General features: G+C 35.9%; 1 protein-coding gene across 10 annotated transcripts in view; it reads left to right on the top strand.

Moving 5' to 3' along the window:
- The window catches only part of TANK (TRAF family member associated NFKB activator), an 87475-nt gene that overhangs the window by 48200 nt on the left and 15452 nt on the right, over window positions 1-23823 (top strand). For 8 of the 10 annotated variants that reach the window (XR_004481535.2, XM_033421773.2, XM_049712776.1 and 5 more), the window contains exons 3-4: window positions 6432-6543; window positions 7655-7773. Coding sequence is in view for 9 of the 10 variants with exons in the window: in XM_033421773.2 (XP_033277664.1) it covers window positions 6432-6543; window positions 7655-7773 (231 nt within the window). In the remaining variant the exon portion in view is untranslated. The remainder of the gene's footprint in view (window positions 1-6431; window positions 6544-7654; window positions 7774-23823) is intronic. The other 2 variants (XM_033421770.2, XM_049712773.1) reach the window with 1 other exon arrangement.

Consider the following 23823-nt stretch of genomic DNA (forward strand, 5'->3'; position numbering starts at 1 on the left):
ATTGTACATTGTGAGTACTTTGCCATAAACTTGTTTTCCACCTATTAGAATTTAAAATGTTTGTATCCTTTGTTCCAGGCCTTAATTTTCAGAAATATGTCTTGTTAAAACTTTTAGGCAGGTATGCTAGGATATATATTCAAGAAGATTCATTAATAATTAGGAATATTTAAATTATGATACCCATTCAAAGATTATTTTGAGCACCTACTCAATGTATTGTATCAGGAACTGCTCTAAGTTACTGGGTCTACAATGAGCAGCAGAAATGCTCCCTGCTTCATGAAATGGTGGCACAGACTAGTTAAGCAGAGACTAGTCAAACAATCCTGTGAATGTAAAGTTTCAAACTCTGATAAGTATTAGGAAGAAAAGTAAACTGCTTTTAAAATGTCTGTTAGGGATTTGACCTAATTTAGAGAAGACAATTTTTATGAAGTGATTGTGGAAGGACAAGGTTGGGGGGCTTTCCAGGTACAAGCCCCATTGGCCTAAAGAACTGAAAGTATAAGGGAAATAATGCAATGAGAAGAGTCAAGGGCAAGACTTTGTAGAGTTTTAGAGGCCATATTGAAGATTTTTGGGTTTTTATTCTATAATCAGTAGGGAGCCATTTAAGGTTTTTTGGGGGGAGGGGTGGGAGGAGGAAAGAGTGGGTCTTATGATTAGATTTACATTTTGCAAAGAACACTATGGCTACAGTGTAGAGAGTGGATTGGCTGATAGATTTAAGAAGAGCAGTTAGGCTGTTGCAGTAGTTCATTAATGTTGGATGCTTGAACTGTTATGTCTACATTGGAAATGAACAAGTGGATAGATTTGAGAGTATTTAAGATTAAAATTGACACTTGGTGGTGGATTGGCAATAGAACGAGGAAAGGTCAAGGATGGTTGTAGCTTTCTGGATAAATAGCGGTGCCATGTATTGAGAGAAGGAATGCTAGAAAAGGACCGATTTGGTGGGGTTGCAGGGGGTTTGAGGGGTTTGTTAGTTGGAGGGAGGAGATCATCGGATTTGAGTAAGTAAAATTTGAAATGCTTTTTCAGGAGCACTTGACCACATAGATATAGAGTTCAAAGGAGGGTTCTGCTAGAAGGAGAATTTGAAAGTCTGGGAAATAACCAACCACTGGGAATGAGATTGCCCGAAGGGAGAATATATAGCAAAAAGAGGACCTTGGTAGAGCTAGATAGACTCACATGAGTCTAGCCATGGTGCTTATTTAGGGTCTTGGGCATTGTGGTCAGGCAAACCTGTATTCAAATCCCAGCTCTACTACCTACTGAGAAACCTTGAGCAGGTTATTTTGTAACTCTTTGTGCCTCAGTTTTCTCATCTATAACATGTGGGAAATAATCTCAGAAGGTTAGTTTAAGGATTAAGTGAGATAGAGAAAATAAAGCTCTCTAATTTCTGGAGCATAGTAGTCAGTGAAATGATCATATGATGATGATGTGTTGATGAAAAATTTGGTTGCAAAACAGTTCACATTTTTAAAAAAAGATACATACACATGTACGCGGAAGTTTTGAAAGGGCAAATGCCCAAGTGTCAGTAGTAATTACCTCTGAGGAGGAAAGGAGAGCAAAGTAAAGGAAGAGACTGTCACTTTTACTTTGTACGTATCTGGGGTTTTGTTATGGTGGTAATGGTGGACATTTTGTTGTTTTTTGCATTGTTTTCAACAAACGTGCTACTTTTGTAGTTTTTAACGACAATTTTGTTTCTTAATCATTTCTGAGCCTATTTTGTCTCTTTGTAAACTTTGAACAACCAGAGTTTGTTTTTTTGCTTGACAGAATGTTTTTGATTCAATGGAGATACCACACTGATTTCTTGAAGAGAAGCTTCTGAGTCCTAGATTACAGTGAACTAGAAGGACTGAGAAACTGGCTTAGAGCATGGGGTGGTTGTGTGGTAAGTCTGGTGACAAATTGCCTATGTACGGTGATAATCAGAGCTTTAGTTAATGGACATATACACTACATGCTATAGTAATAGATATTATGTGGAAACGTTGTTCATTATTACAGGAAAGTAACTAATGTTTGCAAAGAGCTTATTATGTACCATAATAAGCAATCTCCTTCAATCCTGTAAGTAAATATTATTTTCATTTCAAAGTGAAAGAAACCAAGGCTCAAAGAAGCTGAATAAATTAATCAGGACCAAAATGCAATATTGTAAAATAAAAATAGTTTACCATTTGGCATGCAGAGAAATTGGTGACAGCACTGTCACTTAATAGTAGATAATCAGATTGATAATCTGATCTGTCAAATTGCAGATCTCCCAGGTGAGTCTTGGTATCAGGAAGGTGGGAGAGGGCAGGGTTTATAACTTCTTAGTTATAGGAGAATATAGCAGAGAATGGTTTAGCAATGAGCTGTGTAAACCATATCTCCGAGTTTTTAATCCTATACCGTCTCTTTTTTTTTAACCTAAAATTGAAGTTGGTTTTTAGTTTACCAAAGTTTCAAGATAAGACAATTAGTTTGTGTCTGAAGTGTTATGTATTGGAATAATTAATATTTAATTATCTTCCTTCATGAACTGTGGAGCTCCCTATTGAGAGCTTTTGTGGTAGCCAAGCAAATCCTTCAATAAAGCTTTTGTCCTCTTTGTTAATCTTGGAACAGTTTGAAAGGTTTTTAAACCAAGGCTTTTTCTTTTAATCCATTCAATATTTACTAAAATTTTTATTCTTTCTATACTTAGAGGAAAAGAATGGTATGTCTCAGAATATTGGGATTAGTTCTTGAGGATGAGAAGAGATAATGTTTGACCTATTTAGAGAATTATGGATGACTTAAGGACACTTGAACTTTTTTTCCCATTTAGGAAATACGTGCTTTGGAAACTATGAAAAATGAGAATTTTCAGTATCAGCAGTAGGAAAAAATTCAATTTATAGAACTCTATATTAATATTTATGAAACCCATGAAAACTTGAGCAGCTGTATGTCCAAAATTATAGAGAATATGCTGCCTTAGTTTTGAAGATGGATTGAAATTTTGCCTGGATAAAGGGACATTTCTTAAGATAAGCTTTTTGCTTTATTTATGATAGTCGAGAGTATGTATGGACAACCATTTTTAGTAAATTCAAGATGTGTACTGTATTTAATCACCATTGTTTTAAGTTCTGCTTTTGAACACTGAGAAAGAATACAAAGTACATTCTGGCACCAAGTACCTAAGTACCTGTTTACCTCTTTAGATGCTGATAGACCACTTGTTTTGCTAGTCTTTGGAACTGGAAGGAGTGTCAAATACACAGAAGCCAGAGTCATCTCGGCCAGATGGTGTTTGATACAGATGGATGGTTAGTTGTCATGCAGATCTCCTAGTTGGTAACTTGTTGCTGCCATCTGACTCAAAGAATCATTCACACACACTGGCTGTCAAAAGCATCTTCTCTTCTGTCTGTTTTAGCTGTCATGTCTGTGCTCTGTACAGAAGTGTTGACAAGACATTGCTGTTGTACGTTTTCAATGTGGTTGTTAGTGATTTTTCTGTTTTGTTGGGTCTTTGGTAGTGCTGGAATGTACTTGCTTTTTAATTGTACTGTTTTTTTAAAAAAAATACTGTGACAGTGCAACAATTATCTGACCTTTTAAAAAGACTTTTCAGATAGTAAGTTTGTTAACATCTGTTCAGTGAACAAAAGCATTTACTAAAAAGAAAAAAAAACCAAACTGCTTGTTCCTGTTAGTTTCCAAACATAGCAAGTAAACTGAATTCTGCTGGTTATTTCCCAGTTTGATACAGTATCCTCTTCTGGACTTCCCCTCTCATAGCCTTGTGGTCAGAAGCTTTATACTATTTTCTAAATATGTATTTTCTCTTCTCAAATTAGTACGTTTTTTTCTGATAGTATAAGCTTCCCTTTTTTTCCAGAAAAAGAAAATCTTCAGACATGGCCTATTTTTTTTGCATCCATCTTCTGAAACTTAATTTCCTTTTGTCTTATTTACCTACTGACCTACTGTCTCTATTTTTCCTATTTTCCTTATAGAAATGTAAGCAAAACCTTATCTCCATTCCTTCAGGTTACTTCTGAAGGCATATCTATTTCTCTTATATTTCCTTATAAAACTTAGTTTATTTATTCGACTAATATTTATTGAGCATCTCAGTGTGTGCTAGGTACTCTGCTGTACTCTGGAGATGGGGTACTCAGGAGAAAATAGTCTCTGCCCTTGAGGAGGTCATAGTCTAAAGGGAAATCATACATATAAACATTTAGGCTAGACTACTGTAATTGATATAATGTAAGTATGTGGAAAGAACAGTAAAAGAACATGGGTCATTGCTGTTCTATTTCCCCTGCTATACTTCCAGAGTATTGGTTTTTAAATTATTACAGAATTTGCTTAAGTTTATAAAGTACTTTGTTAAGTTGTTTAAGAAATAGTTCGAAACTTCAACTTGAAATTATTGTTGATCTATAGATTTTTTTTCCAGCTAATGAAAACATTTTCAGCATTATTCATTTATTGTAATATGTTATATGCAGATGTGCTAAAGTATATTTTTAAGCCAGAAACTAGAAGATGAAAATTACCTGGCAGAGGCTTTCTGAGTTGGTTCCAAAAGAAAATACAAGTCATTTGTTTTTTCATTAAGGTTGGGGGAAAATATATAGTACATGGAGAATGGACTGAGGCTTGAATAACTTATACATTTATTCTGGGCCCGTCTCTAACTTACTAAGTTTTTTGTACTGGTTACTTAATGCTGGATAGTAGAATATATATAGCTCTCAAAGAATAGTGAAAGAATGGGTAATTTTTCGTTGATATTTATGAAAAGCTTTGAGTTCTTTAGAGAAAGTTCTAAATACACAGAAGTAGGTAGTACAGACTGTAATATCAGCGTGTTTGCTGATTCCTCAGCCCTGGTGGCTCTGTGTAGCCAGGTAAATTTAAAGTATTACAGAATTTGCATTAGAGGTTTAAACCCTTCTTACAGTCAACCTACCCACTCTTCCTAGGGGCTTGGCTGTAAGTTTATGTAGGAATAAGAAGTCTTATTTGGGGAAGCCTGGCCCTCGACTGGAATTTGGTATCCAAGGTTCTGTTCTCAGACTCCTAGTCATAGGACATATGGTTCAGACAGATTCAAAAGACTCATTCTTTTATTCATTATAATAAAATTTACTTGGATTTTCTTTTAATTGGATTCTTTATTTCTTTTATTTTTTCAATAAGCATGTACTGAATTCCTCCTATGTGTAAGTTACTTTGCAGAGTTCTATGGGAGTATCAAGTTATATGATACCACCCTCAGGCAACATGCAAAGACAACACACCAGTTGGGTTATTTACCAGCTTTGTCAGTTACTCATGTGTGAAGTGTAATACTTATAAAATTTCACCTTTTATTTGGGAAAATGTGGTATTTTGCTTTCATTTCTTAAGCTAATTTACTTTGGGAATCTAGGAACAGCTGTGTATATAAAGAACTTTAGGTTTATAGATCTCTGAAAATAATAGAGCTTCATTAATTTTGAACTTTGATTAAGTATCAATTCAAAATAGTATATTTAGTATCTATTGAAGGTCAGTCCAAGATTATTAGAACCCCATTTCATATTTCAAGGAATTTACAATTTAGTCATTTATATGTTCTTCTAGTGATAGAAATTGTTAAAGAATTCTCTATTATTCTTTGGTCATATATTTTTCAGACTTCGTGTTAATTTGATAATTGTAATGGAACGTTTTCAAATTTCGGGTTTGCAACATTTGTATTCTCTAATGCAAACTCGTGTTCTTCTTTCATTGCTTAATTCTCACAGCCACTGCAATGAAATAGTAAGGTGAATGGATTAAAAATATAAGGGAAATTGTGGTATTTAAGATATCCACTAGAGATTAACCATGTGTTCTCTTGACTTCTTAAAACTTAATCTTAGAAGTTTCTGATCAATATATTTTATAATTTGTACATGTCCCTTTGATTTTCATAGTGTTTTAGCTATAGCTACTTCCTTTGTGTTTTTGTACTCTAAAAGTAAATTCAAAAGTGTGTTTATTTAAAAGACATGAAATCTTCACTTTTTAAAGTTAGTGGGTATTTTTATAGAATAACTTTAATATCCATTTTGTCATTCATGCTTTTTTTGTTATTATTAAGGATTAAATTCTAAATTATAATTTTTATCCAAGAAACTATACGTTGAACTCCTAACTGAAATTTCTTTAAGAAGATTTTTAAAATTTTACAGTGTTTAAAGCATTTTAAATCACTTATGTGTAATGATTATAAATGCATTATTGGATCCTATTTTTAGCTCATAAATAAATGCTCCAGTACCTGGGAAATGGCAATATGGGTAACTCATATCTATATGTAATTATTAAGGGGCAGTAAATGTATGTACATGTCTGTCAGTAAATATCAGGCTAACTGGTTTTTATGTCAGCAGACTGAGAACTATGAGCAGAGAATACGTGAGCAACAGGAACAGCTGTCACTTCAACAAACTATTATTGACAAGCTAAAATCACAGTTACTTCTTGTGAATTCCAGTCAAGGTATGTTCATGTTAAATTTTTATTTATTTCTTAAACCTCTGGGAGAAAAGAAAGATGGAAGTTAAGTTTTTCTATTTTATTTCTCCATTGTTTTACAGTAGTTCTGATATTTTAATAACTGTGGTACAGTTACATTTATTTAAGAAATGAACAGTTGCAGGAAATGGGAAAATGGACATTCACATATATTATCTGGTGGAACTCTTAAGTTGATAAAACTTCCTAGAAGACAATTTGTCAATAAATAGCAAAAGCTTTTAAAATGTCTGTGCCTTTTAAACCAAAAATTCAAGTCCTAAGAATATATCATAAGAAGATATTTCTTTAAGTACTCAAGGTATATATGCAAGGATGCTCATCACAGTATAATTTCTAATAATGGAAAACTAGAAATAAATGTTCAACAGTTAAATTACAGTCATTTGTGTAGTGAACAGCTATGTAGCCAAGAAAAGTGATAATAGGTGTTCAGTTACAAACATGAGACATATTCATGACATATGGCAAACTGAGCAAAGCAAGATAAAAAATAAATGTAATTTTATCTATGCAAAAAAAAAGATTCTTTTGTGAATTTATATGTATTGGAAAAGAAAAATTCTGATAAAATATAAACCAAAATGTTAATAGGAATAATTCACAGATAATAAAAACTGTGGGTAGCTTTTATTTTTTTTATTCTTTTCAGCATGTCTGCATTTTCTCATTTTTTAATAATAAGCATAGAGTATTATGCAAATAATTATCATAAACAAGAAATGCATACCTGAAAATGACTTAAATAAAAGTTTAATTACATTGCTGATGATAAGATACAAAGAACATACTTCTAGTTTTCTAAATTCTACATATTTTATATACTACTGATATTGGAAGAGTAGGGGTTTTGTGCGTTTAGTGGGAATGAAAGTAAAAAAATATGAATCAAATATGCCAAAATCTAAATGGGCAAATTGTCAAAGTAGCTATTATCTAAAGAATTTTTTAAATTCATAGTTTAAAATCTCTACTCTTTAAAATTAGGGATTTGGGTTTGTATTCTTTTTACTTTTCCAGGTGGTACCAAAAACAAGGATTTCCCACTTATGTCTAAGAGGTTTTTGTCTTACAGATAACAGTTATGGCTGTGTTCCCCTGCTTGAAGACAGTGAAGCAAGGAGGAATAATTTCACTCTGGATCAGCCACATGATAACGTAAAATCACGAATACCAAAAGAAAAAGAATCAAAGGTAGACTGCGCTGCCAGTTTATTCCCTAAAGGAAATAAATGAGAAATCGGGCTTCTTGAATTATTTAGTCAGTATTCTGTCACATTTGGGATGGGCAGGAACGGTGGAGAATCATTCCGCTCTCTTCACCCCCACTCCAATTTCCGTTTATCTAAAACTGCTAGTAAACACAAGAAACTGTGCCACTGGAACATGTTCAGGTTTATTTTGCAAAAGACAAAATTCAGAAACAGTGATTCTGAGTTTTAGAATACAATTTTGTGATAGAGCCTGTTATAGTACATTTTAAAATCATTGAACTACTATAAAATGCTGACATAAATTTAGTGCTTAAGTAAATAATATTTGCAGACAATTTTCCTGTTTCAGAGACTTCTAAATGTCATGATTTATCATCAATTTTTAGTCACAATTCTTATATTTATTCCAATTATAACATTTCTCTGAAAATAATAAAATATCTGCAGTTCAAGTACATAGAAAGTATTTTTGAAAGTAGCAGTCTTGATTAGAACAAAGGGGATAATGTGAAAGGCTCTAAGATATATTAATAATTTAGTTTATTTTGAATTTGGATAATTTGTCATTATGAAAGTTTTAGAGTTTGTCAATTAGTGTTCAAAGAGAACCTTCAAACAGATTTCTTTTTTAAATTATGTTTGTTTTAATTTTGTAAGATGTCTTTATGTCTCAAATATATATATATCTGAACAGCTGGGCTGAAATTAAGTGTAAGTAACAGAAATGATGTCAAAGGTAGCTTATTTCCAAAAAATTAATAATGTTGCATCAATTATAACCTTATTTGTTGACAGACCACAAGAGGGAAAAATATAAAGCTCCAAGTAGGAAATAAATCTAAATTCAGTGAGTTCTCTTAATTATCTTTACTAACAGGGGAAAGATTTATTTGACAGCTACGTATTTAACTCTTTGAATAGCTCATCAACTCAATCTTTTTGTGTTATAATAAAAATTAGCAGTTTTATATTTCAGTTTTCTAATCTTCCTTTATGTATCTAGAGCCAAAGTGCTAATGAGCACTAAACATATAAAGGATTAAAGGGAAGAAATATATTCTAAAAGAATGGATAAATTGGATTTATTGAGTATTTAAGAGCTGGCTATATATGCGTTACAAAAATTAGTCCTAATTTAGAAAAATACTGGCCAATTGAAATTAAAATCTTTTCCATTGGCATATATGTTGATCTGAGCTAATTAAGTTATAATTAAATACACTTTTAGGTAATACAATTGAAATCCTTTCCTGAAGGAGTTTGATTGGCATGGATATCATTAAGGTTTTTCCAAAATGAAAAAATTCCATATTGGTTGCTTGCAATTTTGTCAAAGTATGCATGTATACACAAGACAAAACCTAGAAGGTAGTATGCAGAAATGGCTAAGATAATGGCACAATTTTCTGTTTTCAATATGCTTTTATTAGCCTTCTCAAAAACGAATTGATTTTATTTTTTTTACTGAAGTATAGTTAATTTACAACATTATGTTAATTTCTGCTGTACAGCAAAGTGACTCAGTTATACATATATATATATTCTTTTCCATTATGGTTTATCATACTGAATATAGTTCTCTGTGTCATGAAAAACTTAACTGATTTTAGAAATTACATTCCCAATCAGTTGGCCTAGCCTCTGTAATGAATTAGTGAGTTAATAGAAACGTTTTGAACCAACAACAGAAGGAGGCTACTGCTAACCACTCACAGTCCTTTCCTCCTCCTATTTGGTGGGTAGTTTGAGGACTGTTTACCTTGTTTGGGACTTGGATAGGTTATTTGAAAAGGGAAAGACCCCCAGACATTATGGCAAATGGCAACTATGGCTGCCTTGGAAAATGAGACACATAGAGTGGAGGAGAAAGGAATATGTTGAGGGAAAAGAGGACCTTTTAGAAAATTGTATTTGAGAAACATGAAACGTATAGTTTAGTCTGTTCATAGAAATCCTACACAAAGAGCATGCAAGAGTCCTTTGATTTCTAAAAGGACATAAAAAAGTCAAGGTCGCAGAACCTGTGTCATTGGATGACCCTTAGTATTCTGCTTGTAGTTTAGTGACATTAGAGGAGAAGTACTCAGTTTAATGGAAAACTTGAGTTTCACCTCTTGTACACCACTGTAGTTTGTACAGTATTTCTTGTTGAGATAGGATTCATTGTATTATCTATCATATAACAAAGTACCGGGCTTCCCTGGTGGTGCAGTAGCTGAGAGTCCGCCTGCCGATGCAGGGGAAACGGGTTCGTGCCCCGGTCCGGGAAGATCCCACATGCCGCAGAGCGGCTAGGCCCGTGAGCCATGGCTGCTGAGCCTGCGCGTCTGGAGCCTGTGCTCCGCAACGGGAGAGGCCACAACAGTGAGAGGCCCGCATACCGCAAAAACAAAAAAACAAAACAAAGTACCCCAAATTTACCCCAATATATAGCAACAACTATTTATTAATCACTTTTTGTGGGTCAGAAATTCAGAAGTGACTTAGCTGGGTAGTTCTGATTCAGGATCTTATGTGATTGAAGTCAGAATGTGGCCAAGGGCTTCCAGTCACCTGAAAGCTTAACGGTGGTTGGAGGATCCACTTCCAAGATGGCTTACTCCAAGATGGCTGTTGGCAAGATACCTCACCACATGGGCCTCTCATCACAGTGTGCCAGCTATCTTCCTCAGAGTAACAAAGAAAGAGATCCAAGAGAGCAAGGAGGAAGCCACAGTGCTTTCTACAAGCTAGTCTCTAAAATCACACCTTTGCTTCCACTTTATTCTGTTCATTAGAAACAAGTCACTAAGTGCTCCAGAGATAAAATAAGTTCTTCTTTAAAAAAAAAAAAGATTATCAAAGATTTTGTAGACCTACTGTATTTAAAAGCATCACAGGGGGACTTCCCTGGTGGTCCAGTGGTTAAGACTCCGTGCTCCCAATGCAGGGGGCCCGGGTTTGATTCCTGATCAGGGAACTAGATCCCACATGCCACAACTAAAAGAGCCCGCATGCCACAACTAAGACCCAGCACAGCCTAAATAAATAAATATTTTTAAAAATAAAAATAAAAGCATCACAGGGATTGTTGATTGTGGTATACAGAAGAGGGTACCAAAAGATCAAGGGTGTGCGTGGGGGCAGCATAGTACATCATTTACCATATGATAAATATTGATGAGAGTTAAAGGAACCTGGCAGAATTTAATAATGAATTTGACTCACCTGAATCCTATTGTTACTCATCTCAGAGGAAAGAAATAATCATAGCTTATTATCTTGAGAATAATTTCAAAAATTCTAATATGAATATAGACTTCCAGAGGAGATTAGCTGAGCAGTGCTTTAGAGCACCAAGAAACTGTCACATGTTATTACTTTAAAAGTTAAAAATTGTAAGAAATCAAATAACACAAAAATGCATACACTTATTCTTGGCAAAGACTACTATCTTGTTTGCAGGACACCATTGTCAGACATAGTAACATATGTCATGATAGCAGTTATTATTTAGCAAATTTTATATTTTAATATAAATACAAATTCTGAGAAGGGATCGAACCCAGGCCCCCCTGCAGTGGAAGCGCAGACTCCTAACCACTGGAACGCCAGGGAGTTCCCCTGGATCATTTTTATGATCTTGGAAATGAGATTTTTTTATAATACGGCTCTGGGAACCACTTCAGTTGCAAACTAAATGCTACCCTAGGTGTGTAGGGTGTGACAAAAGATTTTGTCATCTTTCTATCCCTTTTTTTGTGTGGAAGTTATACAAAAGTCCTAGAGTGTTTTGACACAAGAAAATATAGAGAGCAAAAATGTAGAATACATAAAAGAATTTAGTGATGTTGGTAAATTTTCTTCACTCATTCATTCAATAACTCTAAACTGCCCTCTGATTTAATAACCAATATAGACGTTATTGAATGTTATAAAGTTTTTTCAGATTCTAGGATCCGAGATACAAAGTCTATATTATATGAGTTTATTTGAACTTTTAATTATTTAGAGACCATGTGTTCATGTGTATAGAGATGTTTTTATGCTTTATTTCTGATTTTCTATTTATAATTTATTCTTTAAACATCTTTTTTCATCTGAGTTATACGCTTTAAACAAAAGTTTAAAAGTACAAAGAATGGGGCTTCCCTGGTGGCACAGTGGTTGAGAGTCCGCCTGCCGATGCAGGGGACACAGGTTCGTGCCCCGGTCCGGGAAGATCCCACATGCCGCGGAGCGGCTGAGCCCGTGAGCCATGGTTGCTGAGCCTGCGCATCCGGAGCCTGTGCTCCGCAATGGGAGAGGCCACAACAGTGAGAGGCCCGCGTACCGCAAAAAAAAAAAAAAAAAAATACAAAGAATGCAGTTGTTACTGAAAGATGCCAGTTAGACAGTTGGCAAATTTCTAATGTAGCTATCATTGTGATTAGATCAGCAGATACATGGTAGCTTTGAGGAGCAGGAAAGATTTTATAGGTTTAGAATAGTAAAACAGTAATGGAGCTGTGGAGCTGCCATCAGTGCTAACATTAAGGAAGTAGGATGTGCTGTACCTGTCAATTGCAAGTAAACATAGAAGCTCTGATATGTTTGAAGAAAGCTGATGTCTAAAAATTCACTTGTCAATCAGTTAGACAAGAAGTTTTTGGGTTTTTTTTAACATCTTTATTGGAGTAAAACTGCTTTACAATGGTGTGTTAGTTTCTGCTTTATAACAAAATGAATAAGCTGTGCATATACATATATCCCCATATCCCCTCCCTCTTGCACCTCCCTCCCACCCTCCCTGTCCCACCCCTCTAGGTGGTCACAAAACACTGAACTGATCTCCCTGTGCTATGCGGCTGCTTCCCACTAGCTATCTATTTTACATTTGGTAGTATATATAAGTCCATGCCACTCTCTCACTTCGTCCCAGCTTACCTTTCCCGCTCCCCGTGTCCTCAAGTCCATTCTCTACATCTGCGTCTTTATTCCTGTCCTGCCCCTAGGTTCTTCAGAACCATTTTTTGTTTGTTTGTTTGTTTTTTTAGATTCCATATATATGTGTTAGCATGTGGTATTTGTTTTTCTTTTTCTAGCTTCACTCTGTATGACAGACTCTAGGTCCATCCACCTCATTACAAATTACTCAATTTCATTTCTTTTTATGGCTGAGTGGACAAGAAGTATTTATTGAACTCCTTCTATTTTCCCAGTCTTGCTAGTCCTTGATAGGAATACAAAAAAAAAAAAGAGTAAGATCTTTCCCCTTTAAGGAGCTACAATCTGGTTGGGGAAACAAAATTTGGAGACCCAAAGCAATTAGCAAGCAAATTAAAAGACAATGTGAAGTCCTAATTACATGACAAAATGAAATCCTAATTATCATTTTATGGTACAGATAAAACATATAGGACCTTAATTTAAAAATAAAAATTCCCAGTGAGCTGAAGGTAGGCTTGATCAGGCACTCAACATTTAGTTTAAGTAGGGGAAAGAAAACAAATTCTTAACTTGCTTATGTGGTAGTATGTGCATAGATATGTAAACTTAAATTTTGTGCAGCATTTTAATAGAAAAAGAATAATCTCTAGGCAAGAACCCATATTATTCCAGGCTACTTTGGAGAACATTAAATAAACTGAAAGCTACAACTGAGGGTTTTGGGAGCTTCCCTGGTGGCACAGTGGTTGAGAGTCTGCCTGCCAATGCAGGGGACACGGGTTCGTGCCCTAGTCCGGGAAGATCCCACATGCCACGGAGCAGCTGGGCCCGTGAGCCATGGCCGCTGAGCCTGCGCGTCCAGAGCCTGTGCTCCGCAACGGGAGAGGCCACAACAGTGAGAGGCCCGTGTACAGCAAAAAAATAAGAATAAAACTGAGGGTTTTGAAAGAGGAATTTCATTTACTATAACTTTTTAAAATTACATAATCATGACTTCAGAGGAGAGAGTGCTTCTTTTTGTTTCCTTATTCTTTATTTTTGTTTCTTTATTCTGTAGACGATTCTTCAGTGAAAGGCATTTGCCCATGGTGTATTCCTCCAGTTATTATATATGACAGTTTTGGCAGACACTGTATGAACTTTAAGTTGTTCTGCTGTCTGGCCTTCTGTAGCTTATAAAATCCTAGCCTCACAAATCTAGGTCTTGGATGACATCTCCATCCATGAACTGTTCATATCTCATATACTCTGGACTTCAGGAGCACCACCCACTTAGGGATCTCCATCTGAGTTTCAGGCCCCCATAGCTTCTTTCAACATCTAGATACTTTCTCTATTGCAGGTCTCTTAAACTATATTTATTTATAGGTTAGGTTTATTGTCAGGTACCTGGTTTTATATACATTGTAAATGCTTTAAAATAGAGTATCGTATACAGGTATATGATAAAAACACCTGTTTTTAAATATGTTTTTATTATTTGAACAGAAGTTAGAAATTATATTATTAGTCAAGATATGTAACTATCAAGTGATTTCCTTGGCAAGGTAAAATATGGTTTACATTACCAAAACACATAGTACCTTTCCTGAGAGAGGAACTTTAAAAAAAATATGACTGCTTATGTTCTCACCTTTGTATTACTCACCTTTGTAAAAAACAACAAAAAAAATGTATCCCTATATTCTTTTAAGGCTCGATTCTTTCTTTTCATCATCTCTTATTAGATAGAAATGCCCATTATACAATGACACATGACAGCCTAGCCTGGGGATTACAGAGGATTGGAGAAAACGTGTGTATGTAGCAACTTACCTTCTTGGTCAGAGCAAATGTCCCATTCTCCCTGGTTTTGTTTTTAGAGATTGGATCAAATATACCTTCTTTTTATATGTAACACTTCTATATTACTTTTCTCTGGAGATTAGTCTTTGTTTATAGACTCTCTGGTAGAATAATAATTAGAAGGAAAAAAGTTATTCAACAAGTTTATTCATTAAAATTCATAGTTTTCCCCAAGGTGTCATAATAAATATATCACAAACTCTAAGAAAATTGATATCCAAATCATTTTAATGTTTACATTGAAGCTTCTGTTGTAGAAATTGTTTCCAAATCTGAATTATTAATTCATCCTAACTCTTTCCTGTTTTGAGTCTCTGGTTTTGTTTTTTTTTTTTTTTTTATATAAGTATTGTTGATTTACAATGTTGTGTTAGTTTCTGGTGCATAGCAAAGTGATTCAGGTATATATACTTATTCTTTTTCATGTTCTTTTCCATTATGGTTTATTACAGGATATTGAATATAGTTCCCTGTGCTATACAGTAGGACTTTGTTATTTATCTATTTTTTATATAGTAATTTGTATCTGTTATTTCCAAATACCTAATTTATCCCTCCCCCACTCCCTCTCCCCTTTGGTAACCATAAGTTTGTTTTCTATGTCTGTGAGTCTGTTTCATAAATAAGTTCATTTGTGTCATATTTTAGATTCCACATATAAATGTTCTATGGTATTTGTCTTTCTCTTTCAGACTTACTTCACTTAGTATGATAATCTCTAGGTCCATCCATGTTGCTGCAAATGACATTATTTCATTCGTTTTTATGGCTGAGTAATATTCCATTGTGTATATATACCACATTTTCTTTATCCATTCATCTGTTGATGGACATTTAGGTTGCTTCCATGTCTTGGCTATTGTAAATAGTGCCACAGTGAACATTGGGGTGCATGTATCTTTTTGAATTATGGTTCTCTCTGGATATATGCCCAGGAGTGGGATTGCTGGATCATATGGCATCTCTCTGTCTTTTAGCTTTTTAAGTAACCTCCATACTGTTTTCCGTAGTGGCTGCAGCAATTTACATTCCCACCAACAGTGTAAAAGGGTTCCCTTTTCTCCACACCCTCTCCAGCATTTGTTACTTGTAGACTTTTTAATGATGGCCATTCTCATCAGTTTGAGGTAGTACCTCACTGTAGTTTTGAATTGCATTTCTCTAATAATTAGCAATGTTGAGCATCTTTTCATGTGCCTGGTGGCCATCTTACCTCTTCTTTGGTTAAATGTCTATTTAGGTCTTCCGCCCATATTTTGATTGGGTTTGTTTTTTTTTTTTCTGTTACTGAGTTGTATGAGCTATTCGTATATTTTGGAAATTAAGCCCTTGTTGGTCGCATCATTTGCAAAGATTTTCTCCCAGTCTGTAGGTTGTCTTTTCATTTTTTTTATGCTTTCCTTTGCTTTGCAAAAGCTTATAAGTTTGATTAGGCCCCATTTGTTTATTTTTGCTCTTATTTCTATTTCCTTGGGAGACTGACCTAAGAAAACATTGGTATGATTTATGTTGGAGAATGTTTTACCTATGTTCTCTTCTAGGAGTTTTATGGTGTCATGTCTTATATTTAAGTCTTTAAGCCATTTTGAGTTTATTTTTGTGTATGGTGTGAGGGTGTGTTCTAACTTCATTGATTTCTATCTAGCTTTCCCAGCACCACTTGCTGAAGAAACTGTCTTTTCTCCATTGTATATTCTTGCCTCCTTTGTCAAAGATAAATTGACCGTAGTGTGTGGGTTTATTTATGGGCTCTCTATTCTGTTCCATATGTCTGTTTTTGTGCCAATACCATGCTGTTTTAATTACTGTAGCTTTGTAGTATTGTCTGAAGTCTGGGAGGGTTATACCTCCAGGTTTGGTCTTTTTCCTCAGGATAGTGTTGGCAATTTTGGGTCTTTTATGTTTCCATATAAATTTTAGGATTGTTTGTTCTAGTTCTGTGAAAAATGTCATGGGTAATTTGATAGAGATCACATTAAATCTGTAGATTGCTTTGAGTAGTATGGCCACTTTAACAATATTAATTTTTCTAATCCAAGAGCATGGAATACCCTTCCATTTCCTTGAATCATCTACAGTGTCCTTTATCAGTGTTTTGTAGTTCTCAGCTATAAGTCTTTTCACCTCCTTGCTCAGATTTATTTCTAAGTATTTTATTTATTTTTGGATGCAATTTTTTTTTTAAATAAATAAATTTATTTATTGGCTGTGTTGGGTCTTCGTTGCTGTGCGCGGGCTTTCTCTAGTTGCGGCAAGCAGGGGGCTACTCTTTGTTGCGGTGTGTGGGCTTCTTATTTCAGTGGCTTCTCTTTGCTGCAGAGCACAGTCTCTAGGCACACGGGCTGCAGTAGTTGTGACACGCGGGCTCAGTAGTTGTGGCTCGTGGGCTCTAGAGCGCAGGCTCAGTAATTGTGGCACACGGGCTTAGTTGCTCCATGGCATGTGGGATCTTCCTGGACCAGGGCTTGAACCCGTGTCCCCGGCATTGGCAGGCAGATTCTTAACCACTGCGCCACCAGGCAAGTCCCCTTGATGGGATTTTAAAAGGGATTGTTCTTTTACTTTCCATTTCGTATACTTCATTGTTAGTGTAAAGAAATGCAACAGATTTCTGTATGTTAATCTTGGTGAGTCTCTGTTTTTTAATTTAATACATAATTTTAGTTTTTGCTTTGTTATTATACTAGAAATAATTTTTGAGGGGAGAAGAAAATGAGAAGTGGCATATCACTTTTTAAATCCTCTTCCCTGGCTTCTAAGAAGATTTATATAGCTCTAATATGGTATTTCTCCCCTTATTTCCCCTTTCTGTACCCTTTCTCACATTTCCCATTTTTCTTTTTTCTACTCTTCTCCAGAGCCCACTAAACAGAGTTACTGTATTCTGTTCTTCCGTGATTTATCTTGACCAAGGCCTGAAAGGCTTTTTTTTCAACCTCAGTAGGTTGGGGCTAGCCCTCCAAATCAATCTAGTTTCTCTTATTAATATATTATAATCTGTCATCTAAAAGTTCTCAAAATCTGTTTTAAAGATATTTGTTTCTTCATACTTCCCTGGCGGTCCAGTGGTTAAGACTCTGTGCTTCCAATGCAGGGGGTGAAGTTTTGATCCCTGGTCAGGAAACTAAGATCCCACATGCCACATGGCGTGGCCAAAAAAAAAAAAAGGTATTTGTTTTTTGGTTAGAAATGCTTTTTGCATTTGATCTGTTGTGATATGTTGTGGTGGGTGGTTTGGAGGGGGGTGGGTTGTGGGGGGTTTTTTTGTTTGTTTGGTTGGTTGAATTACATGAAGAAAATCCAGCTTCACACAGATACGTAGTTGGGAAAGGGAAGAGTATTTTAATAACCTTTTTAGAAATTGTAGATATTTTCCTTTGATACTATACCAAAACTTGGCAAGTGGTAGTTTCTTAATGTTAGCTGCAGTATGAAAGCTGAAACCAGTGAACTCTTCTGGTACATTAAAAGCCATTGGTCTGTCTTGTACTTCGAATGTGTCTTTTACTTATGTATGATTTTGTAGCATCATGAATTGGTCATTTGGAAAATACCGGTTCAGGGAGCTATGCACAACTTCCAAATATTGACTTATTTCATGATATAATATTTTAACTCACATTTAACATCATCACTGATCTCATCAGAAAAGTCTTTATACTGGGCAGCTGTCAAGATTATTATAACAGAAGTTTTCCAAAATTTGCACTTGAAAACTTAAATTTTTTCGTAAACAACAAATCTTTTCAGTTGTTTTCCTTAAAGCGGGAAGCTAGCTTCATTTGCTTTTGAGAAAATGTCTGAATAACCATAGCTTGCATGATAATCATGCTTTCAAGTGAAAATGGCATTCCATTAAAAAAGTGACTAGTTCAACTTGCAGCTCGAACACTTGCACAAGTGTTTTTCCCCCTGTACTTCAGTATGAAATAGAAGTCCTTTGTGTATATTTCACATTTTGTCACACAGAATACTAAAAAATGTTAGCTTGGGATCAAAATTCAATAAAGTTAATAGTTTTTACTGTGTCATCATCAAGGATATTCTTAGGTGAAACTGGCTTCCTTTTTGATCGAGTATACGGCATTGAAGAATACAATGAGTACAGTTTGGTAACATGGCCTTGGTCATACTCAGGCACCAGCAGTTTTACTCACCATTGCTTTTGTATCATCAGTATAAATGCCAACACAGTAAAAAAAGAAAGGCAAATAATATTTAATACTACTGTGACAGTTGTTGACCCCATGAGTTTCAGGGTCTGGGGTTTGATTTTACCCTACCTACAAGCTAATAAGTTATAACTTCATGGATGCTGGAAGAAGACATGAGGCTCCTGGATCAGAGTAAAAAAGATCTCTGTTATTTATAGAACAGCAAGCAGCTAGAGCATTATATTTGCATTGGTCTCATGGTGGGGGACACAGGGTGGACCCAAATGGATGCCTGTGCATGCAAAGGGTTGCATTATGCTGTTAAAAGCTGGTGTGGTGCCTGATGCATTTCTTGAGCTATTCCACAGAACCCTAGACTTGTGAAATGTTGCATAGTATGTATTCTTCGTGGTAATTTTTAAAGGCACAAGAATGTATTATAGGATCCAAAATCAACAGTAAGGAAACTACTTAGCGGGAATTCCCTGGTGGTCCAGTGGTTAGGACTCCACACTTTCACTGCTGAGGGCCCAGGTTCAATCCTGGTTGGGGAACTAAGATACCGCAAGCTACGTAACGTGGCCAAAAAGAAAAAAAAAAAAAAAAAAAAACTACTTAGCTTCATTTTACCATAGAATCTCTAGCTAGCACTTTTCCCAATATTGTATTTTAACAACTCTTATTGAATTTGTAGTCCCCTTTAAGATATTGCTAGAATTTGATGGGGGAGAGATGGGGAGGGCACACCTAATTTATCATTTGCACGTAATATGCTGTGTTCTTTCAGTGTCTTTGTTGCTTGCTTAAGGCACTCTTGCCATGTTATGAAAGCTTTTTTACCTGAAAGATTTTTTTTCTTTGCCAATTAGACATCTTTCCATACACTTGATACTCGGCTCTAAGATAAATAGATAGATCCTAGAATCCTGATAAAACTATTGTAAGGTAGTTCCCAGGCATTCTGTAAATCATTAAACTATGATTTTTTTTCTTCTCTGATAAGTTCCTTTTGGAAAACCAAATAATTCCAAGATGGGTATCTTTTGTTTTCTCTCTCCTGTTATGCTTATCAATAGTGGTGTGATTTTTATATTCCTTATTGGATGGGTTTACCCACCGTTATTACTACCTCTAATTGCTCTTAACTATTTAACATTAAGACAGCATGTTTCCCTCTACATTTCATCCAAATAATGATGTGCAGGAGGTCACTGACTTGTCCAGATTCCCTGAAAGTGTCACCTAGAATGTATTCCTGCTGGATGGCCAGTGGCCACAGTAAATGTTGCTTTCCTTCTTGCTCCTGCTGATTTGAACATTTTCTCTTCCTCCTCTTTCCCCATGCTGCAGCCACAGAATCCCTGTTCTTGTCCCCGGCTCTTGTTTCTCATCTTGTCCTGAGGACAGAGTGAAAACTTCTTAATAAAGCTGAATCTAAAACTCTCCCTTCGGGACTTCCCTGGTGGCGCAGTGGTTGAGAGTCCGCCTGCCGATGCAGGGGACACGGGTTCGTGCCCCGGTCCGGGAAGATCCCACATGCCGTGGAGCGGCTGGGCCCGTGAGCCATGGCCGCTGAGCCTGCGCGTCCGGAGCCTGTGCTCCGCAACGGGAGAGGCCGCAGCAGTGAGAGGCCCGCGTACCGCAAAAAAAAAAACAAAAACTCTCCCTTCTACTTTTTTGATAAATGTCCATTTCTCTTTTACATGAAGAAGATAATAGATCTTTATAGTTAGTTGTTTTTACTAAGTTTTTTCTTGGCAAAGTAAAAAGTTGGTAGCCCTTTATCAGACCCCTAGTTTTGTTTTGAATTTTGCTATTCTAGGAATGCTTAATCTCAGTTTCTTTAAGGTTTTATCTTTCCCTAAGATTTTTTTTATTTTAAGGAGAACGGCCTTGCATTAACAAAGGAAAATGAAGATTAGAAGTGTGAACCAGATTTGAGGAAAAGGTGATGGGTTTTTTTTTTAATTTTTTTAAATATTTATTTATATTTATTTATTTATTTAGGGCTGCATCGGGTCTTCGTTGTGGCGCGGGCTCTTTGTTGCGGCGCGTGGGCTTCTGTCTAGTTGTGGCACGCAGGTTCCAGGGTGCGTGGGCCCTGTAGTTGTGGCACGCAGGCTCCAGGGCGCATGGGCTCCATAGTTTTCGTCAGGCAGGCTCTCTAGTTGAGGCGCATGAGCTTAGTAGTTGTGGTACGTGGGATAGTTGCCCCGCGGCATGTGGGATCTTAGTTCCCTGACCAGGGATCAAACCCACGTCCCCTGCATTGTAAGGCGGATTCTTTACCACTGGACCACCCGAGAAGCCCCTGATTATGTTATATTTTAAAATGTGGTGCTCTACTATAGACAGCAGAACAAGTGAAAATATATTGGATTGAAAGAGAATTGAGAGTGGCTATCAAGAGAGAGGGTGGGCCTGAAGATACAGACTTTAGGAAATGAATACTCAATAGACTTAACATGAGAATGAACAATAAGAGAAAGGTGTATAATGAGGGAAGAACAGTGTACCCATGTGTGAACCTTAGAGAATGCCTACATTTTTAGTCTTAAGAAGAACAGGGACCAATGAAAACACCAAAACTCAAAAAGAAAACCTAAATATTATACTGGTAGCCAAAAAGGTATCAAGAAGGAGGAGCTGCTCACTACTGTGAAGTACTGTCACTAATGGGAGATTCCGAGTTTTCTGTGGTTTTGTCCTGAGGGTGGCCACAATTCCAGTGGCTAAAATTCCAATTGAAAGCCCACCACCATTCTGGCTGGAAGAAGCAGAAAGGAAAATGGTCCCAGAATAACCACAGTCACCAGAGAAGGAAGGAGCCCCATAAAGGAGAGAGCCAGAGAAAGTAAACCTGAAGTTCTGTGTTTAAACTCAGCCCGTCTCTGGCTCTCCCAAAAACCAAGGATGTGTGGGCAAACTGAAAGCAGTTTGCAGCTGAAGCATAAAGGAATGAACTGAGATCTGAGCTGCTGCTCTTCAGAGGAGTGACAGTTTGGAGTCTGAGTCTAACCAACTTAATTTCCTGCAAAAACAAAAACATCAACACTCTTTGGCACCATATAACCGAATATCTCCCCAACATAATATTCACAATGTTCTGGGTACAGTCCAAAATTATTCAACATATGGCGAGTCAAGAAAATATGACCCAGTTTCAAGGGAACAGATACCAACCCTGAGATGATGCAGATATTGAGATTATCAGACAAAGATTTTAAGTCAGCTACTATAACTATGCCCAGTCATCTATTAGGAGGTAGTTAGGAAGGCAGGAAGAGAATTAAGGTTTCGAGAGGATAGCATTAACAGTAAGGTACTCCACTGTCATGCTTTGTCAAATGGTTAACTTTTAATGACAAGTCTGAGAAATACTTGAACTGTGAAATTCTGGTTAAGAAGCTATTGCCAAATTGCCTCTGTTAACACGTAAACTGGTTTGGCAGAACTTGAGTAAGTCTATCTAGGGTGATTTTGGGGTGTAAATTTCTTCTTGGACATTCTTGAGCACAAAAAGGGCCTTACCAAAGGCCATTCCCCAGGCAGTATTTAAACATCAAAACTTGGCTTATAACTATGCCTCACTGAGAAATATATTTGTTGTATTACAGACAGGTTTTAGAGTCTTAAAAGTAGTTTGCATTGGTGCAATGTGTAAATGTTACCCTTCTGTATCTTCCTCACCATGCTAGGTAACCCTACTACTTCACTTCTCTAGCAGTCGGGACCTGTAAACTGAGAGGTTAAGAGCCTGAGGCAGTAAGGCTTGGGTTCCAGTGGCAGCTACTCCACCTACTAGACTGTAGACAAATATTTGATCTCTCCAGACCCTTAGTAACTATAATGAAATTTAAAATCAAATTAAAGTACTTAATTCACAAGATTATGTGGATTTAGTTAAATAATTAATATGTGCAAATTGCTTAAATAACAACTATTTTCATGAAGATATTTTCTGTTCACCATGGTAGTGGTATGACAAAAAAGTAGTAGTTAATGAAAAGGATTTTCCCAAATCATTTCATTTTAAAGTAGTGTTCAGAGAAGGGGTGAAGGAAGTATGGGAAACCTTACTTTTTAAAATTAGTCACTTACGTTATTTCTCTATTTTGCATGAAAAGGCAGTCCCACAATTAGATACTTCTTCCTATTAAGAAAATTAATCAGAAAGATAACTTTTTTTTAATGTTTTATTGTAACATTGAATTGATAGAAGTTTTGGGGGATTTACGTTAAACCAAAACCTTGTAAAGAACTTGGAAGTAATTGGGATATTTAATTTTATTTTTATATTGTTTATTTTCTTGCCTCTTCCTTCAGAACTCTGGGATGGATCCCATTTTGCCCTGGAATTGTTCCCGCACTGGCAGTGGATTTGCCTAGCACACTGTGTCATGCGGAACAGACAAGGCTCCTAGGATTTGTGTTCCTCTTGCTTTTCTAGATTTTCAGCAATATTATTGAGGGTGACAGAACCACAGATTTCACATGGCCATAAGTTCGTATAAATACAATTTCTGTGTATTTTTTTAAATTACCTTTTGTCCTCAAACTTCTTTTTTAATATGCTTTTATATTCTTATCAAATCTCTTGTAACTTTTTTCTGTTCCTATTTTCTACCTTAAGCTCTTCACTTTCTCAGCCCTTTTTTCACTTTCTCCCTAATTCAGCCATATTCAATGCTTGACTTCACTGTAACATTTTGTTTCAATATATCTAAAACTGGTAAATTCAACCTCAGTTTCTCCTTTAACATTTCATTCTTAGTTTCAAAAATCTAAGTGATACCTTATTTTCACTTTCTTTTTCCACTACTCGTTTTTTCTTTTTCTGTAATAAATTTTATTAAGTTAGTATTTATAACTATTCCACAGTTTATATTACCTTTACTAATCCATGCCATCTCACCTGGGCTAACTTCTTGGTTGACATTGTTCCAAGTAAGAACATAGCTCTTTTCTGTTTTAAAAGCGTAATCTCAGAAATGAAATCAAATATTGGCTACACTCAGTTGCCTGAGCCACCTGAAAATAAATATTCCTTTTGCATGAAAGGATCTCAACTAAATTTTAGAGAGAATCTTTGATATGAACCCTGGAATACAGCGATAGTCATT

This window comes from Orcinus orca, chromosome 7 (genome assembly GCF_937001465.1).
Source record: "Orcinus orca chromosome 7, mOrcOrc1.1, whole genome shotgun sequence".
Classification (NCBI taxonomy): Eukaryota; Metazoa; Chordata; class Mammalia; order Artiodactyla; family Delphinidae; genus Orcinus; species Orcinus orca.